Here is a 14,250-nt window from a genome sequence, read left to right on the forward strand (position 1 = left end):
GAGATGTGGGGGATGAGAAAAAAAAAAAAAGCAAAAAGAGACACAAGCCTAGGGTTAGCCTAGAGATAAGACACAGCAAAGCAAAAGCAAAGACTGGGGAAGGGGAGAACAACACTCACAGAGGGAGTCATAAAAATGTTGGATAATGATTGAGGAATTCCATGTCCAAATTAAGGCCCTTATCTCTTGTGTCAAATAGAATTATCATTCTTAGTTCAAAAGTTTTTCTTTCCTGAATGGATTTGAAATTTCCTTTAAGAACTAAAACATTGAGGTCTTCCATAATGTGGTCTGGTTGTGCGAAATGGTGTCCCACAGGTGTGCAAAAGCCATCTTCTTTATGTTCCTTGATGGTATGTCTGTGCAAATTCATCCTTGTTTGCAACTTCTGTCCTGTTTTGCCAACATAAGATCCTTTGCTACACTTTCTGCACTGGATAAGGTACACAACATTACTGGAGGTGCAGCTGTATGATCCGGAGATATTGAAGATCCCTTTTGAGTGTCTGACACTTTTTGATGGATTGATTTGGTTGCACAGTTTGCAGCGTTTTTTATTGCAGGGTTTGCTTCCATTATTTGTGACCTCATAATCAGAAGGAAGTTTCCTACTGATTAGTTTATTTCTGAGGTTGGGGGGTTGTCTGAAGGCCAGTATTGGGGGTTGCTGGAATATTTCTTTCAGAGTTCCATCCTCTGTTATGATGGGTTGTAAATCTTTGATTATTTTTTTTATTCCTTCTAGTGCTGGGTTGTATGTGGTTACTAGAGGTACACGGTTGTTTGTTTTTTTCTCTTTGTACTGAAGTAGATTTTCTCTTCGGATTCTCAAGGCTGTGTTTATGCAGGTGTTGATAGTTTTGTCCTTGTAATCTTTCTTATGGAAGGCGTCTGCTAGTGTCCCGAGATGTTTATCTCTGTCTCTTGGGTCAGAACATATTCGGTGGTATCTAATGGCCTGACTGTGTATAATGGCACGTTTTGTGTGTTGGGGGTGGAAGCTAGAAATGTGGAGGTAGTTGCATCTGTCAGTGCGTTTCCTGTATATTGATGTGTGAAGCGTATCATCCCTGATATATACTGTGGTGTTTAGGAAGCTGACGTGTGTGTTTGAGTATTCCATTTTTAGTTTGATTGATGGATGAAAAGTGTTGATCAATGAGTAAAATTGTTTTAGGTTTTCTTCACCTTCTGTCCATATGATGAAAATATCATCAATATAGCGATAGTATATGTATGGTTTATGTTCCATGCTGTTCAGGAATTTTTCCTCCAGGTCAGCCATAAATAAATTGGCATAATGGAGTGCCATTTTACTTCCCATCGCAGTACCCATACATTGAAGATAGATGTCTTTATTGAAGGCAAAGTAGTTGTGTGTAAGTATGAATTCAATGAGCTGTGTAACATCCTCAGCAGTGTATTTATGGTTTGGTGAGGATAATAAGGATCTGTGACATGCAGCTAATCCATCCTTGTGAGGGATATTACTATACAGGGATACTTACAGTAGAAAACTTCCTTCTGATTTTGAGGTCACAAATAATGGAAGCAAACCCTGTAATAAAAAACGCTGCAAACTGTGCAACCAAATCAATCCATCAAAAAGTGTCAGACACTCAAAAGGGATCTTCAATATCTCCGGATCATACAGATGCACCTCCAGTAATGTTGTGTACCTTATCCAGTGCAGAAAGTGTAGCAAAGGATCTTATGTTGGCGAAACAGGACAGAAGTTGCAAACAAGGATGAATTTGCACAGACATACCATCAAGGAACATAAAGAAGATGACTTTTGCACACCTGTGGGACACCATTTCGCACAACCAGACCACATTATGGAAGACCTCAATGTTTTAGTTCTTAAAGGAAATTTCAAATCCATTCAGGAAAGAAAAACGTTATATTTTCCTGCACAGAGCAGCCCTGATCCTCCTCTTCTCTGGTCCCCCACTGGTGATCCTGGGCCTTCCCTCCTGCCGCTTGCTTCTGGGGGCACGCATGCATGCTCAGTCCAGATCCTGTATGTTCACAAGACACACAGAGTATGGCTCTGCCCTTCCTCACTGGCAGTGATTGACAGCAGCGGGAGCCAGTGGCTTCCACTGTTGTATCTGGGCCAATGAGGAGACAGAGACCTGGGAGAGCCGATGCTCTTTTGCACATCGCTGGATTGGGATTGGGCTCAGGAAAGTATAAGGGGAGCTGAGGGGGGAGCTGCACTTTGAACTTTGAAGGTTTTTTACCTTACTGCATAGAATGCATGAAGGTAGAAAAAGCCTTTAGAACCACTTGAATGAATAAGTATTGGTGGTCAGTGCAAAGGCAGTGATATTTACCCCCCCCGTCAAATTTGGTAATGGTAATCAATGAAAACGAAGTGCTTTGCTCACAGGTGCAGCGCAGTCCCACAACGCAAAACGTATTTAGCAAAAGAAAAAGTAAAAAAAAACCCCATGTCATGAGGCAGCAGTAGCACCTCCTGAACGCCTGTCAGCCGCTGCAATACAGTCCCCTGGAAAGCAATCCACTGTGGATTGGTGAATTCACTGCCTGTCTGAAAGGTACCTAAAGATGACCGTTTTCTTACTTTTCTGATAACAACAACTGATCTGGTAATACAAAGCATTGGAAATAAACCTGAATCCCACTGATATCAGAGTGGATCAACAACATAATTTGAAATTTCAAAGTAAACAAAAAACAAAGACCAGGCAATACAGATCACTATCATCAATTCCTGAGTATCTGAAAACCCCGACTCATTTTTCAAACAAATATCTAAACACATTCACAGCGAGTGGCTAAGGTAATTTGATCACGTGGTCTGTAAGTGTCAGAGATTACTTCACTAAGACTACCTTCACACTGAGGAGTTTTTCAAGCATTTTTGCATTAAAAAAAGTGTCTGAAAAGCTCCAGAAAACTGCTTCCCTATGTATGTGAATGTATATCTTTGGGGCATGTTTGGGGAGGTAAAAAAAAAACGCCCCAAAAACACCTCTTCTCATTGAAATCAATGGAAAACACCTGAAAGAAGCCTTTTTGGTGCAGTTTTAAGTCACATGTCCTTTACAAAACGCGATAAAAACACCTATGCATTTTTTTTAGACGTTTTTGCGGCAGATCAGTGTGAAGTTGCCTAAGTTGGACGTATTTCGAAATCTATGTTATACAGATGTATCTAATTGTTCTTGTTTACCTCTTTTTTTTTTCTCTCCTGACTAATCGTGTATCTGGAAAATAATCTGATTGTAATGATTTATGTTATTGTTACACTTGTCACACATTATTGGGATCTTTGAAACAACAAAAAAATTTTAATGTATAAAAAAAAAATTCTGCTCCAAAATGTAATTGTAACACAAGGTATGACATAATTGGATAAATTATATGGATGTCATTTGTCGCTAGAAATGATATGCTTGCATGAACCAGAAAACATGGCAAAGGCATGTACCTTCAATGAAAAGTCCAAACAGAGTCTAGACAATCAGTAAAGAAGTTAAATTGCACCCAACATTCAAACAAGTAGTGTATTCAAACTGTGTATAAAGTAAATCCATTCACCAGCTATAAATTAAAGCAAAAAGTGAATAAATAATCACCCCTAAAATGTATATGTATTTGCTAACCTAAAAACAGTCAAAATTAATCACTGATAATTGTGCCAAAAAACTTCAAATATCAAATGTACATAAATCAAAGTGATGAAAAAATGCAATCATGTAATTAATATCCTGTATATTTGAAAAGACAGCGCTATCTACAATTTATCTAATAAAGTGTCAGGTGCATATGTATTACCTTCTACTCAAAAATAAATATATATTCTATGCATTCCATTCTAAAAAATAAATATAAATATTAACATTCCAGTTGCATATGCATTTTCAGCATCAAAACAATCTCCATATAAACGTTAAATATGTGAAATATAATGTGCAAAATCAGTTCATATGCAAAGTCCTTACTAATCCTTAACCACTTCAAGTCCAGGCACTTTCTCCCCCTTCCTGTCAAGGCCAATTTTCATCTTTCAGTGCTATCACACTTTGAATGACAATTGCGCGGTGATGCAACACTGTACCCATATGAATGTTTTAGCATTTTTTGAGACATATAAAACTTTATTTTGGTGGTATTTATTCACTACTGGGATTTTTATATTTTTGCTATATAAATGAAAAAGTCCAAACATTTTGAAAAAAAAAGTGTTTTTCCTATAAAATTTTGAAAATAAGTAATCTTTCTTCATAAATCTTGGCCAAAATGTATTCATCTATCTTTTTAGTAAAAAAAGGCGATCACAGCGGAAGTGGGAGCGGGTACCTGTTAAATTGGCTCCCCAAATGTGCCAATCCCTAATGGGGAGCAGGGGACAAAGCATTAAAGCGGAACTTCCCGTTTTGGGTGGAGCTCCACTTTAATTATGGCAAATGCAGCTCCCTGACCCCTCATAAACAAAAGAACTATAGAATCAAAAAGAAAAGCAGGATTTTTTTCAGTGCTATCAGTGTTTTCAGAGTTATCAGAATGAAGCATCTGAAATGGTAAGCAGCAATATTGAAATGTTTTTTTTTTAGTTATGCTTGGTGGATGGGAATATGTAACAAATATTAAGCAGGTGTTCTCCCAATTTGGCTGCAAAAGTGGAAATACACTTTAAGGGATCCTTGCTGGTTAGTTTTCCATTGTGTTAGCACTTTGTACATACAGTCATGGCCGAAATTGTTGGCACCCTTGATATTTTTCCTGAAAATCATGTATTTCTCACGAAACGTATTGCATTAACACATGTTTTGCTATACACATGTTTATTCCCTTTGTGTGTATTGGGACAAAACAAAAAAAGGGAGGAAAGAAAGCAAATTCGACATAATGTCACACAAACCTCCAAAAATGGGCTGGACAAAAGTATTGGCACCCTTTCACAACTGCGGATAAATAAGAATGTTACAAGCATGTGATGCTCCTGTAAACTCACCTGGGGCAAGTAACAGGTGTGGGCAATATAGAAATCACACCTGAAAGCAGATAAAAAGGAGAGACGTTCACTTAACCTTTGCATTGTGTGTCTGTCTGTGCCACACTAAGCATGGACAACAGAAAGAGGAGACGAGAACTGTCTGAGGACCTGAGAACCAAAATTGTGGCAAAATATCAACAATCTCAAGGTTACAAGTCCATCTCCAGAGAACTAGATTTGCCTTTGTCCACAGTGCGCAACATTATCAAGAAGTTTGCAACCCATGGCACTGTAGCTAATCTCCCTGGTCGTGGACGGATGAGGAAAATTGATGAAAGATTGCAACGCAGAATAGTCCGGATGGTGGATAAGCAGCCCCAAACATGTTCCAAAGACATTCAAGCTGTCCTGCAGGCTCAGGGAGCATCAGTGTCAGCGCGAACTATCCGTTGACATTTAAATGAAATGAAACGCTATGGCAGGAGACCCAGGAGGACCCCACTGCTGACACAGAGACATAAAAAAGCAAGACTACAGTTTGCCAAAATGTACTTGAGTAAGCCAAAAGCCTTCTGGGAAAACGTCTTGTGGACAGATGAGACCAAGATAGAGCTTTTCGGTAAAGCACATCATTCTACTGTTTACCGAAAACGGAATGAGGCCTACAAAGAACAAAACACAGTACCTACGGTAAAATATGGTGGAGGTTCAATGATGTTTTGGGGTTGTTTTGCTGCCTCTGGCACTGGGTGCCTTGACTGTGTGCAAGGCATCATGAAATCTGAGGATTACCAAAGGATTTTGGGTCGCACTGTAGGGCCCAGTGTCAGAAAGCTGGGTTTGCGTCCAAGATCCTGGGTCTTCCAGCAGGACAATGACCCCAAACATACGTCAAAAAGCACTCAGAAATGGATGGCAAAGAAGCGCTGGAGAGTTCTGAAGTGGCCAGCAATGAGCCCAGATCTAAATCCCATTGAACACCTGTGGAGAGATCTTAAAATTGCTGTTGGGAAAAGGTGTCCTTCCAATAAGAGAGACCTGGAGCTGTTTGCAAAGGAAGAGTGGTCCAAAATTCCGGGTGAGAGGTGTCAGAAGCTTATTGATGGTTATAGGAAGCGACTGATTTCAGTTATGTTTTCCAAAGGGTGTGCAACCAAATATTAAGTTAAGGGTGCCAATACTTTTGTCCAGCCCATTTTTGGGGTTTTGTGTGACATTATGTCATATTTGCTTTTCTGCCTCTGTTTTATATTTGTTCCAATACATACAAAGGGAATAAACATGTGTATAGCAAAACATGTGTTAATGCAATACCTTTTTTGTGTGAAATACTTGATTTTCAGGAAAAATATCAAGGGTGCCAACAATTTCGGCCATGACTGTATAGTATATGAAGTCATGCATGGCATATTTCCCAAATGTGGCCATAGGCGATAGGTGATTGCTGCCTAATCTGGACAATTTATTCTGAAATATGAATGGACCTCAAATGTGAGCTGACACTTCTGGTGAACCAACCTCAGTGGAGAAGGTTGAGTAGGATATCCCTGGTAATCAGAATGCAGGTGCTAAGATTTCTGATTAGTACAAAACATGCATTCTTTGGTATTGTGAATGTGCACATCATGTACACATCATTATGGAAAAAATCGTCGGTCCCCAATGCACTGCTGTTTAGTGAATTAGATGATTTGATTCAGTGACACCTTATTATTTTATTGGTATAAAGACTGACATGTCTGCTTTGTTCTGTATTTCAGATGGAATCAATTTACTAACATCATTCTGGTCCTGCTGCTGCTGGGCGAGCAGCGTCACTACATGATCACATGACTCTGGATATGGACTCAGTCCTGTCAGACTTTGTTCGGTCTACAGGGGCTGAACCTGGTCTGGCAAGGGACTTGCTGGAAGGTAAGATGACTTTTTTTGTATGTCATTTGTGGTTATTTTGCTGTTTTTTTCAAAGTGAACCTCCCAACAAATAATACATCTGTGAATACACATAAGGTATACATACACAGGAACTGATTTACTTGCCAAACCGCCTTCCTGCTGTATTGGATCGCTCACTAGTGTCACGCTGCAAAGCCAGCAAGGTGTCACCCCTGTCTCCTGATGCAGGTTTGAGGCAGTTAGTTTCCCCTGCCCTCTCATTGGACAACAAAGGAGCATAATCCTACCTCTGTGTTCTGCCTGTATGCTTCCTTAACACTTTCCTCTCCAGCCACCAGTGCCTGTCTGCCTTACAGTACATAAATACCCACTCCATTGGTGGAAACTCAGATATGAACTGTCAGACCAACTAAAGGTAATAATGAAACAGTCTGTGCTAGTATAAAGTATTTTCTATTATCAGCAGCTAAAAAAAGAACGATATACAGTATGTAGTGGATCTCCACTCTCCAAAACACTATCCCTCTGCTTCCCCATCTACGGTCCTCTACATGAATAGCAAGCTTTTTTCTTTATTTAAATTTTTTAATCTGGCCCTGCTCCCCCTTGCACATCATTCACCTAGGCAAATGATATGGACTGTGCTCCCTTTGCCTCATTGGATATGCACGTCACATATCCCAGGAGGCATCGTCTTTCATTAAAGAAAGGAGGAGGGGGGCAGGCCTATCGGCGCCTCATCGGGAACCCGGAACAGTTGACAGCCTATTGATGACATCACAGCAAAACATGGCAGCATGCGAGTGCTGCCAGAATAGAAGAGGATCTCAGCTGGACAAAGCTGGATCTGATGTTTGGGTATCTGAAATATGCTCCACACACCACCAGGTAAGTAGAGGTTTTTAAAAAAAAAATAAGGGATGGAGGGTGAAAATCCACTTTAAACTAAACTGCTTAATGAATGGCCTCCCCAGCCCTTCTTCCACACTGCCATTTTCAAATTCTGGTATGTGCACATACGTATGTCTCACTGGTGTCTTCCAGGCATCCATTACCTGGCATAGACCGGCAGCACATCTTTGCTCGGGCAGTAGATTTCTTTGCCTGTGCACAGCATTTGATAGATTCTGGCAGATCATCACGATACCCCATGGCAGCATTTGTACACATGCGCAGAAATCTGCTGAATGTGCGCAGATGCGCTGCAGCCTAGTAACACACTGCCTCTTGGAATAGCTGTGACGTATCAATCCCAGGGGGCAGCAGGGCCTGGCCTAGCCGGAAACCAGGAAGTGCTGCCTTGCTGCACAAAAAACTTCTGAAAAGGAAAAATTTTAATAATTATACTATTTGGGTAAGAGGGAGTGGGAGAGCTATAAAAAAAAGGCAAGTTTAATACTATGAGTTTCCACTTTAAATACACTCTTAAGCAACTTGTAGGTTAATTGACTCCTGTCTAAATTGGCCCTATCATATGCAAATAGGGACCTTAGATTGTAAATTGAGGGCAGGGACTGATGTTAATTTACAAAATCTATATAAAGAGCTGTGTAAATTGTGTTATATACAGTCGATACCTAAAATAAAGACAAATAAAATTGCAAGACTACTGCATGAGTTAGACTATCCAGGTTGAAATTGTGCCTTCCGCTTCCAATAGTGTACACACCTAATGAGTAAGGAAATTTACACCACTCATCAAATCTATGGACCCCAGCGTGTAAGAGGTCAACATAAGAATAGAGATTGATGAATCGCAAGCAGTAGTTTTCGTGGAGGTTAAACACCACCATCACCATGGACTGTAGATGATCATTCACCAGAGTGTAGGACCTTACCGCATCACAGAGGTCAATACATGCTCATAACTCCAAACGATCAGATAGGAGAAGGGAGTCCGGATCATATGAAGATCACTAGTGATGGATCATGCAGACAATCTCCCAAAAAGATGACCGCACAACAAAAACCTCCGATAGTGCAGTATCATTTTATTAAAATAACATGCCATAAATAAATTAACTACGCGTTTCCTCCAATACAGCATTCCTAATAAATAGTACCAACAATAAAGCTGGCCATACACTGTTAGTTTTTTTTTTTTTTTTTTCGTTCAGCCTGCAGACTGAACAAAAATTCAAACGTTTCCTCTATTCACACTGCTTGTGACAACTGTCTGAGGATATTTTCCTTACTTTAGAACATTTCCTCCCACTTTGTGTCTATAAGACAGGAAGTGAAGGGAAATCTCCCTAATGGCACACAGGTTGGATGTTCTGATTATTAGATATTAAAGAGTAACTCCGCTTTTGTTGAGAAAAAAAAAATTCCACTCTGGTTGATCTATGTACATTGCAAGGATTTTTAACAAACTTTGTTGCAGATTCCTACCTTTTGTTATTTGGAAGAAATAGCTGTTTGTTTGTCCATGTGCAGAGTGAATCTACTGGGAGTGATTTCTTAAATATCAATCAGCTGCTGTGCCTACAGGGCTCTAATGAGGAAAACTGCAGAGTCTGCATCCCTTTAGACATGATCTCCATTTGGGAATATCTCACCAAAAAAATGATATTTTTGTTGTAGGGGATGCCCAAAATCTGATTTGTATCTTGGTGCAGACTTCTTGGAAAATCAGTAAGCCAATGACACAAGCAGAAAATGACATTTCTGGGGTGTGTTCTGTACACCATCTATGGACAGAAGGCCTTCATGTTGCCATAATGCATTGCATTTTACAGAAAATTACAGTGCTGCAGATTGAAAAGGAAAAGCAATTTTTCATAACATTCACTTGCAATATGACTTGTGTTGCAATTGTATATGCTATATTTTTTTTATTTGATATTTTTTTTCTCCCATGAAAATGGAGTTACCCTTTTAGTCACATTTCATTGACCAATGTACGTGACAGGTCCAGTCAATCAGTAAACTATATAATATTTTAAAACTTAGGATGCTCTGCAGTGGAAATCCAATATCAAATATGCTCCCACAAAGGGGATATACTTGAAACCCCGGACAAAAGGAGCAAGGCAAGTATACAACCCTCAGAGGTAGAGAGACAAAGGGTGATTGACAATACATCTCAGGGTAATGTTCATGAAAATAAAGTCCATATAATATAAAAAATCCAAATGAGGAAACACATTGTTAAAGTGTTAGCAGTTTCTCCTTCAAGCAAGTTCTGGAGTTTTCCTGCCAATGGTCATGTAAACACAGGAAACAGGAAGGGGGAGAGAGAGCACCACTGTCTAAATGTACTAGTGATAGGAAAATCAATTAAAAAACTGTATGATTAGTACAATACTTATCATCCAGTTATTTAATTGATTTTCCTATCACTACTACGCTTAGACAGTGGCGCTCTCTCCAGGGCTGGCACTAGACCATTTTGCGCTCTAGGCGAGATCAGCTACTTGCACCCCTCCCCCCAACCCCCCCCCCCCCCCAAAAAAAAAACTTCACCTGTATTTCTACTTCACCCCTCCTAGCACACATCATCTTTCCCCTCAAATTTTCCACCCTAGCACAAATCCTAACCCCTAAATCCCCCTCCTAGCATACATCCCCCCAATCCCACCTCCTAGCACAAATCCCCCTAAATCCCTCTTCCTAGCAAAACCCCCTCCAAATTACCCTACCCAGCACAAATCCTTCCTCCCTCACCAAATCCCACCTTCTAGCAAAATCACCCCCTCTTAGCACAACCCCTCCCAATCCCCTCTCGTAGCACAATACCCTCATCCCCCATCCTAGCAAAATTCCCCCCCCCAATCCCATCTCCTAACATAAATCCCCCCCCAACATAAATCCCCCCTCACTCCCCTCTCCTAGCGCAAATCCCCCCCATCCCCTCTTCTAGTAAAAATTCCCCCTCCTAGCACAAATCCCCCCCAAAGCCTCCCTCCTAGCACACAAATTCTCCCCAATCCATCCTCGAAGCACCAATCCTCTTCCTTCATAAGACATATTTCCCTAAATCCTTCTCACCCCAGCACCTCACCTCGATCTGGCCATGGTGAAGAGTAGGGAAACCAGCAGCTGTTGCTGTGCCCTAGGGGTTGTAGTGTGCTCTAGGCGGCTGCCTAGCTTGCCTGGTGCTAGCACTGGCTCTCTTTCCCCCTTCCTGTTTTCTGTGTCTGCAGGACAAATCCTATGGATTACCATGTTTAATAGCAGGTACATACTGAGTTGCCACAATTTTTTGATCACGTGTACACTGATTTACCTACCAAAGTTAAAGCATATTACAAAAAGAATATACTTAGTACTTTAATTGTACAAAATACAGCAGATTATAGCACTCAAGATTTCAGTTTACTGCATCCAGATCAATTAGGATCAGATGGGAGGCTTTGGGTTACTGCACTTTCTGCAGAGTCTTTTCACTTTGCACTGCCTACATAAATAAGCACAATAAACTGAATTCAGATGGCTTTTTGAGGCTGGATTTACACTTGTACATTGCAGTAATAGACTAAGACACTGCTTGTGCTTTACTGCAATGCTCATTAACACATGAGTATAAGTGTGTTGTGGTGCCATCTGTTCTTAATGCCACCCTAACATACATAAGCAATTAAAAAAGCACCTGTACTATCACATAATCAGAATTGGTCTCCAGATCTGTATCTCTTGGTATGTGTTGTTACTTATACTGATATAATATGGTGATGCCATATCAATCAATCGATCGTTCCATCCAAGTGATTCAGAAGAGATGTAAGAAGGATGAGTGGCTTGTATATAGGAATTTTTGGTTTCCTCTGTTACGTCATTGGAGATTCCTATTGTTTGTGTGATATATTACAGATTTTAAATACCCGACATTAATTTCACTCATTGCTTTGTTGGTACACATTCCCATTGTTACAGCCGCATGGCCCTTCCGCGTCATGAAGTCTTGGTGTACATGGTGTTCTTAGTTGTTGTACTCTACCCATTTAGGCAGGTGTAAGAAATTCCTAACGACAGCTTGTATATATAACAGAGACCATTTCAGATGAGGTTGCAGGTTTACGGAAATGAGAATTCATCTATTTTTAATAAACCTACGTATGTACAGTACATGCATCAGTTGCTTTTCTGCTGAAAAAAAGCAGACATAGCATAAATATTTCCGTACTGCGATTCCTAAGGTGCCTTAAAACAGGTTATATTGTCGATTAGTGATTTATTTCATTTGATGTCGGTATTTCCAAATGCTGGTTGTAATGTTGTGAGAATTATACTTTTCATTTCCAGTTAGTTTAAGTCAAATATAAACATTTAGTAGAATTCTTGACAAAATTCCCGTTAAAGAGATATTAAACCCAAAAAGTGGAAAATATTGCAGCTTACCAATCGTTAAATGTGGTGGTTGCATTTGTTATGTTTTCCTGTGCTTTTTCCCTCTGTGTTCACCTGGTGATCTGGCCAGTAACACTCCTCCTGTATTACAGTACCTCCACTGTGGATGAAGGAGCACAGAAGGCACCTTTGGACAGCAGTATTGTTAATATATGGTGGGGGGGGTTGTATGTACTAGCAGATTTAGATACACTGACAAATTGAAGCTGAACTCAAGCTCACACTCTAAGCAGGTACAGGAACATTTTTTTTCCTTTTGGGATAAAAGTTTTACATAAATAAATGCTGAATTGTAAGCATCCCTGTAAGTAGTAAATGGTTTGTCGTTGTTTTGTTGAAAAACAGTATACTTACTGGCCAGATCACCAGGTAAAAAATGCAGCCATCACCTCTAAGACGTAGTAAGCTTCAATAATATAATTGTTTGTTTTTGGGTTTAATACCGCATTAAAGTCTGTATGGGGTGAATTTATCAAAACCGGAGCAGCCAGAATCTGCAGCAGTTGTGTATAGCATCCAATCAGCTCCTAACTTCAGCTTGTTCTGTTAATCTTTAAAAATGAAAGGTAGAAGCCAGTTGGTTGCTATACACAGATGGTCCAGATTCTGCATGCTCCAGTTTTGATAAATTCCCCTCTTTGTCTTGAAAGTTCTGTATAGTTGGTATGTGCTAGTAATTCTGAATTCATCCATAATGGTCATATGAGAGTGCCATGCTCTTGGTACGATTGGGGTTAATTCAGTGCTAATATCTATGCAGAACAGAACATTTTCTGTATGTCCCAATCTTGTCACACCCAAGTGAAAAATCTGTTATCGCAGACACGGTCCATGTTGATTGGAATTTTTATCATGTCCTATACTGTTTCAGACAGTGCTGGAGTAACATTTTGTTGTGTTTGTGCTGCTAAAAGGACTCGCTGCACACCATACATCACCTTTTTATTCTTCTGTACTTTGGGATTATTTGAAAAAATAAAATAAAATTTGTTGTGGATGCCGGAATTTCCCTTTAGGCTAGGATCACACCTATGCACGTTGTATTTGAGCCATTTCTGCATTGCGTTTTGCATTTTTTCACCTGCGTTTTTGCTGCGTTTTGTGTTTTTCTTTCCTTTTTTAATTTCTTGTTGCTAGGCAGATTTAAAACGCAGAAAAATGCAATACATGCTTTTCTGCAGCGTTTCCATTGAAGTCTATAGAACCAAAATAGACTGCATCGGGTGAAAACATGCAGATGTAAACACGTCCCATAGGAAGTCACGTTAAATGGACTGTACTACGTTTCTGCAAAACTATGCGGAAAGCTCTTAGGTGTGAACCTAGGGCAGTGATGGCGAACCTATGGCACGCGTGCCAGAGCTGGCACGCAGAGCCATCTCAGTGGGCACGCCAGGAAGAAGAGGAAGATGAGCGCACACGGACCGGCCATCCAGATCTTGTCCACACTGGACCCCCATCAAACTACATTTCCCTCTGGGGCCAGGGTGGGTGTGGACGAGAGGAAACAGCTCCAATGCGGCTCTGGCACCAGGGGTGATGTAGCCGGGGATGGGCGTGGAAGAGAGGAAGAGGCTCCCACACTGCTCTGGGGCCAGGGGCCAGGGGCAACGTGTTCAGCGTGGATGGGAATGAGCTGCTGGGTTGGAAGCCACACCGACGCTGCCAAAGGTGAGATTAACTGCTTGCAGTGTCATCCATCAGTGCCCAGAAGTGTCACCCATCAGTGCCCAGTAGTGTCTCCTGTCAGTGCCCAGCAGTGTCGCCCATCAGTGCTGCCCATCAGTGCCACCCATTAATGATGCCCAGCAGTGCCATCCATCAGTGCCCAGCAGTGTCGCCTGTCAGTGCTGCCCAGCAGTGCCACCTGTCAGTGCCCAGCAGTGTCGCCCATCAGTGCTGCCCATCAGTGCCACCCATCAATGATGCCCAGCAGTGCCATCCATCAGTGCCCAGCAATGTCACCCATCAGTGCCCAGCAGTGTCGCCTGTCAGTGCTGCCCAGCAGTGCCGCCCATCAGTGCTGCCCGTCAGTG

At 41.0% G+C, this 14,250-nt stretch overlaps 1 protein-coding gene across 2 annotated transcripts in view; it reads left to right on the plus strand.

The window, feature by feature from the left end:
* OTUD7A (OTU deubiquitinase 7A) overlaps positions 1-14,250 on the plus strand; it is a 336,988-nt gene that overhangs the window by 190,550 nt on the left and 132,188 nt on the right. For both annotated transcript variants that reach the window (XM_089652433.1, XM_089652435.1), the window contains one exon: positions 6,730-6,883. In XM_089652433.1, the coding sequence (XP_089508559.1) occupies positions 6,799-6,883 (85 nt within the window). In that variant the 5' untranslated portion in view covers positions 6,730-6,798. The remainder of the gene's footprint in view (positions 1-6,729; positions 6,884-14,250) is intronic.

This window comes from Staurois parvus, unplaced genomic scaffold, assembly GCF_062004578.1.
Source record: "Staurois parvus isolate SC_StPar_1 unplaced genomic scaffold, SC_StPar_1.0 ptg000682l, whole genome shotgun sequence".
Taxonomy (NCBI): Eukaryota; Metazoa; Chordata; class Amphibia; order Anura; family Ranidae; genus Staurois; species Staurois parvus.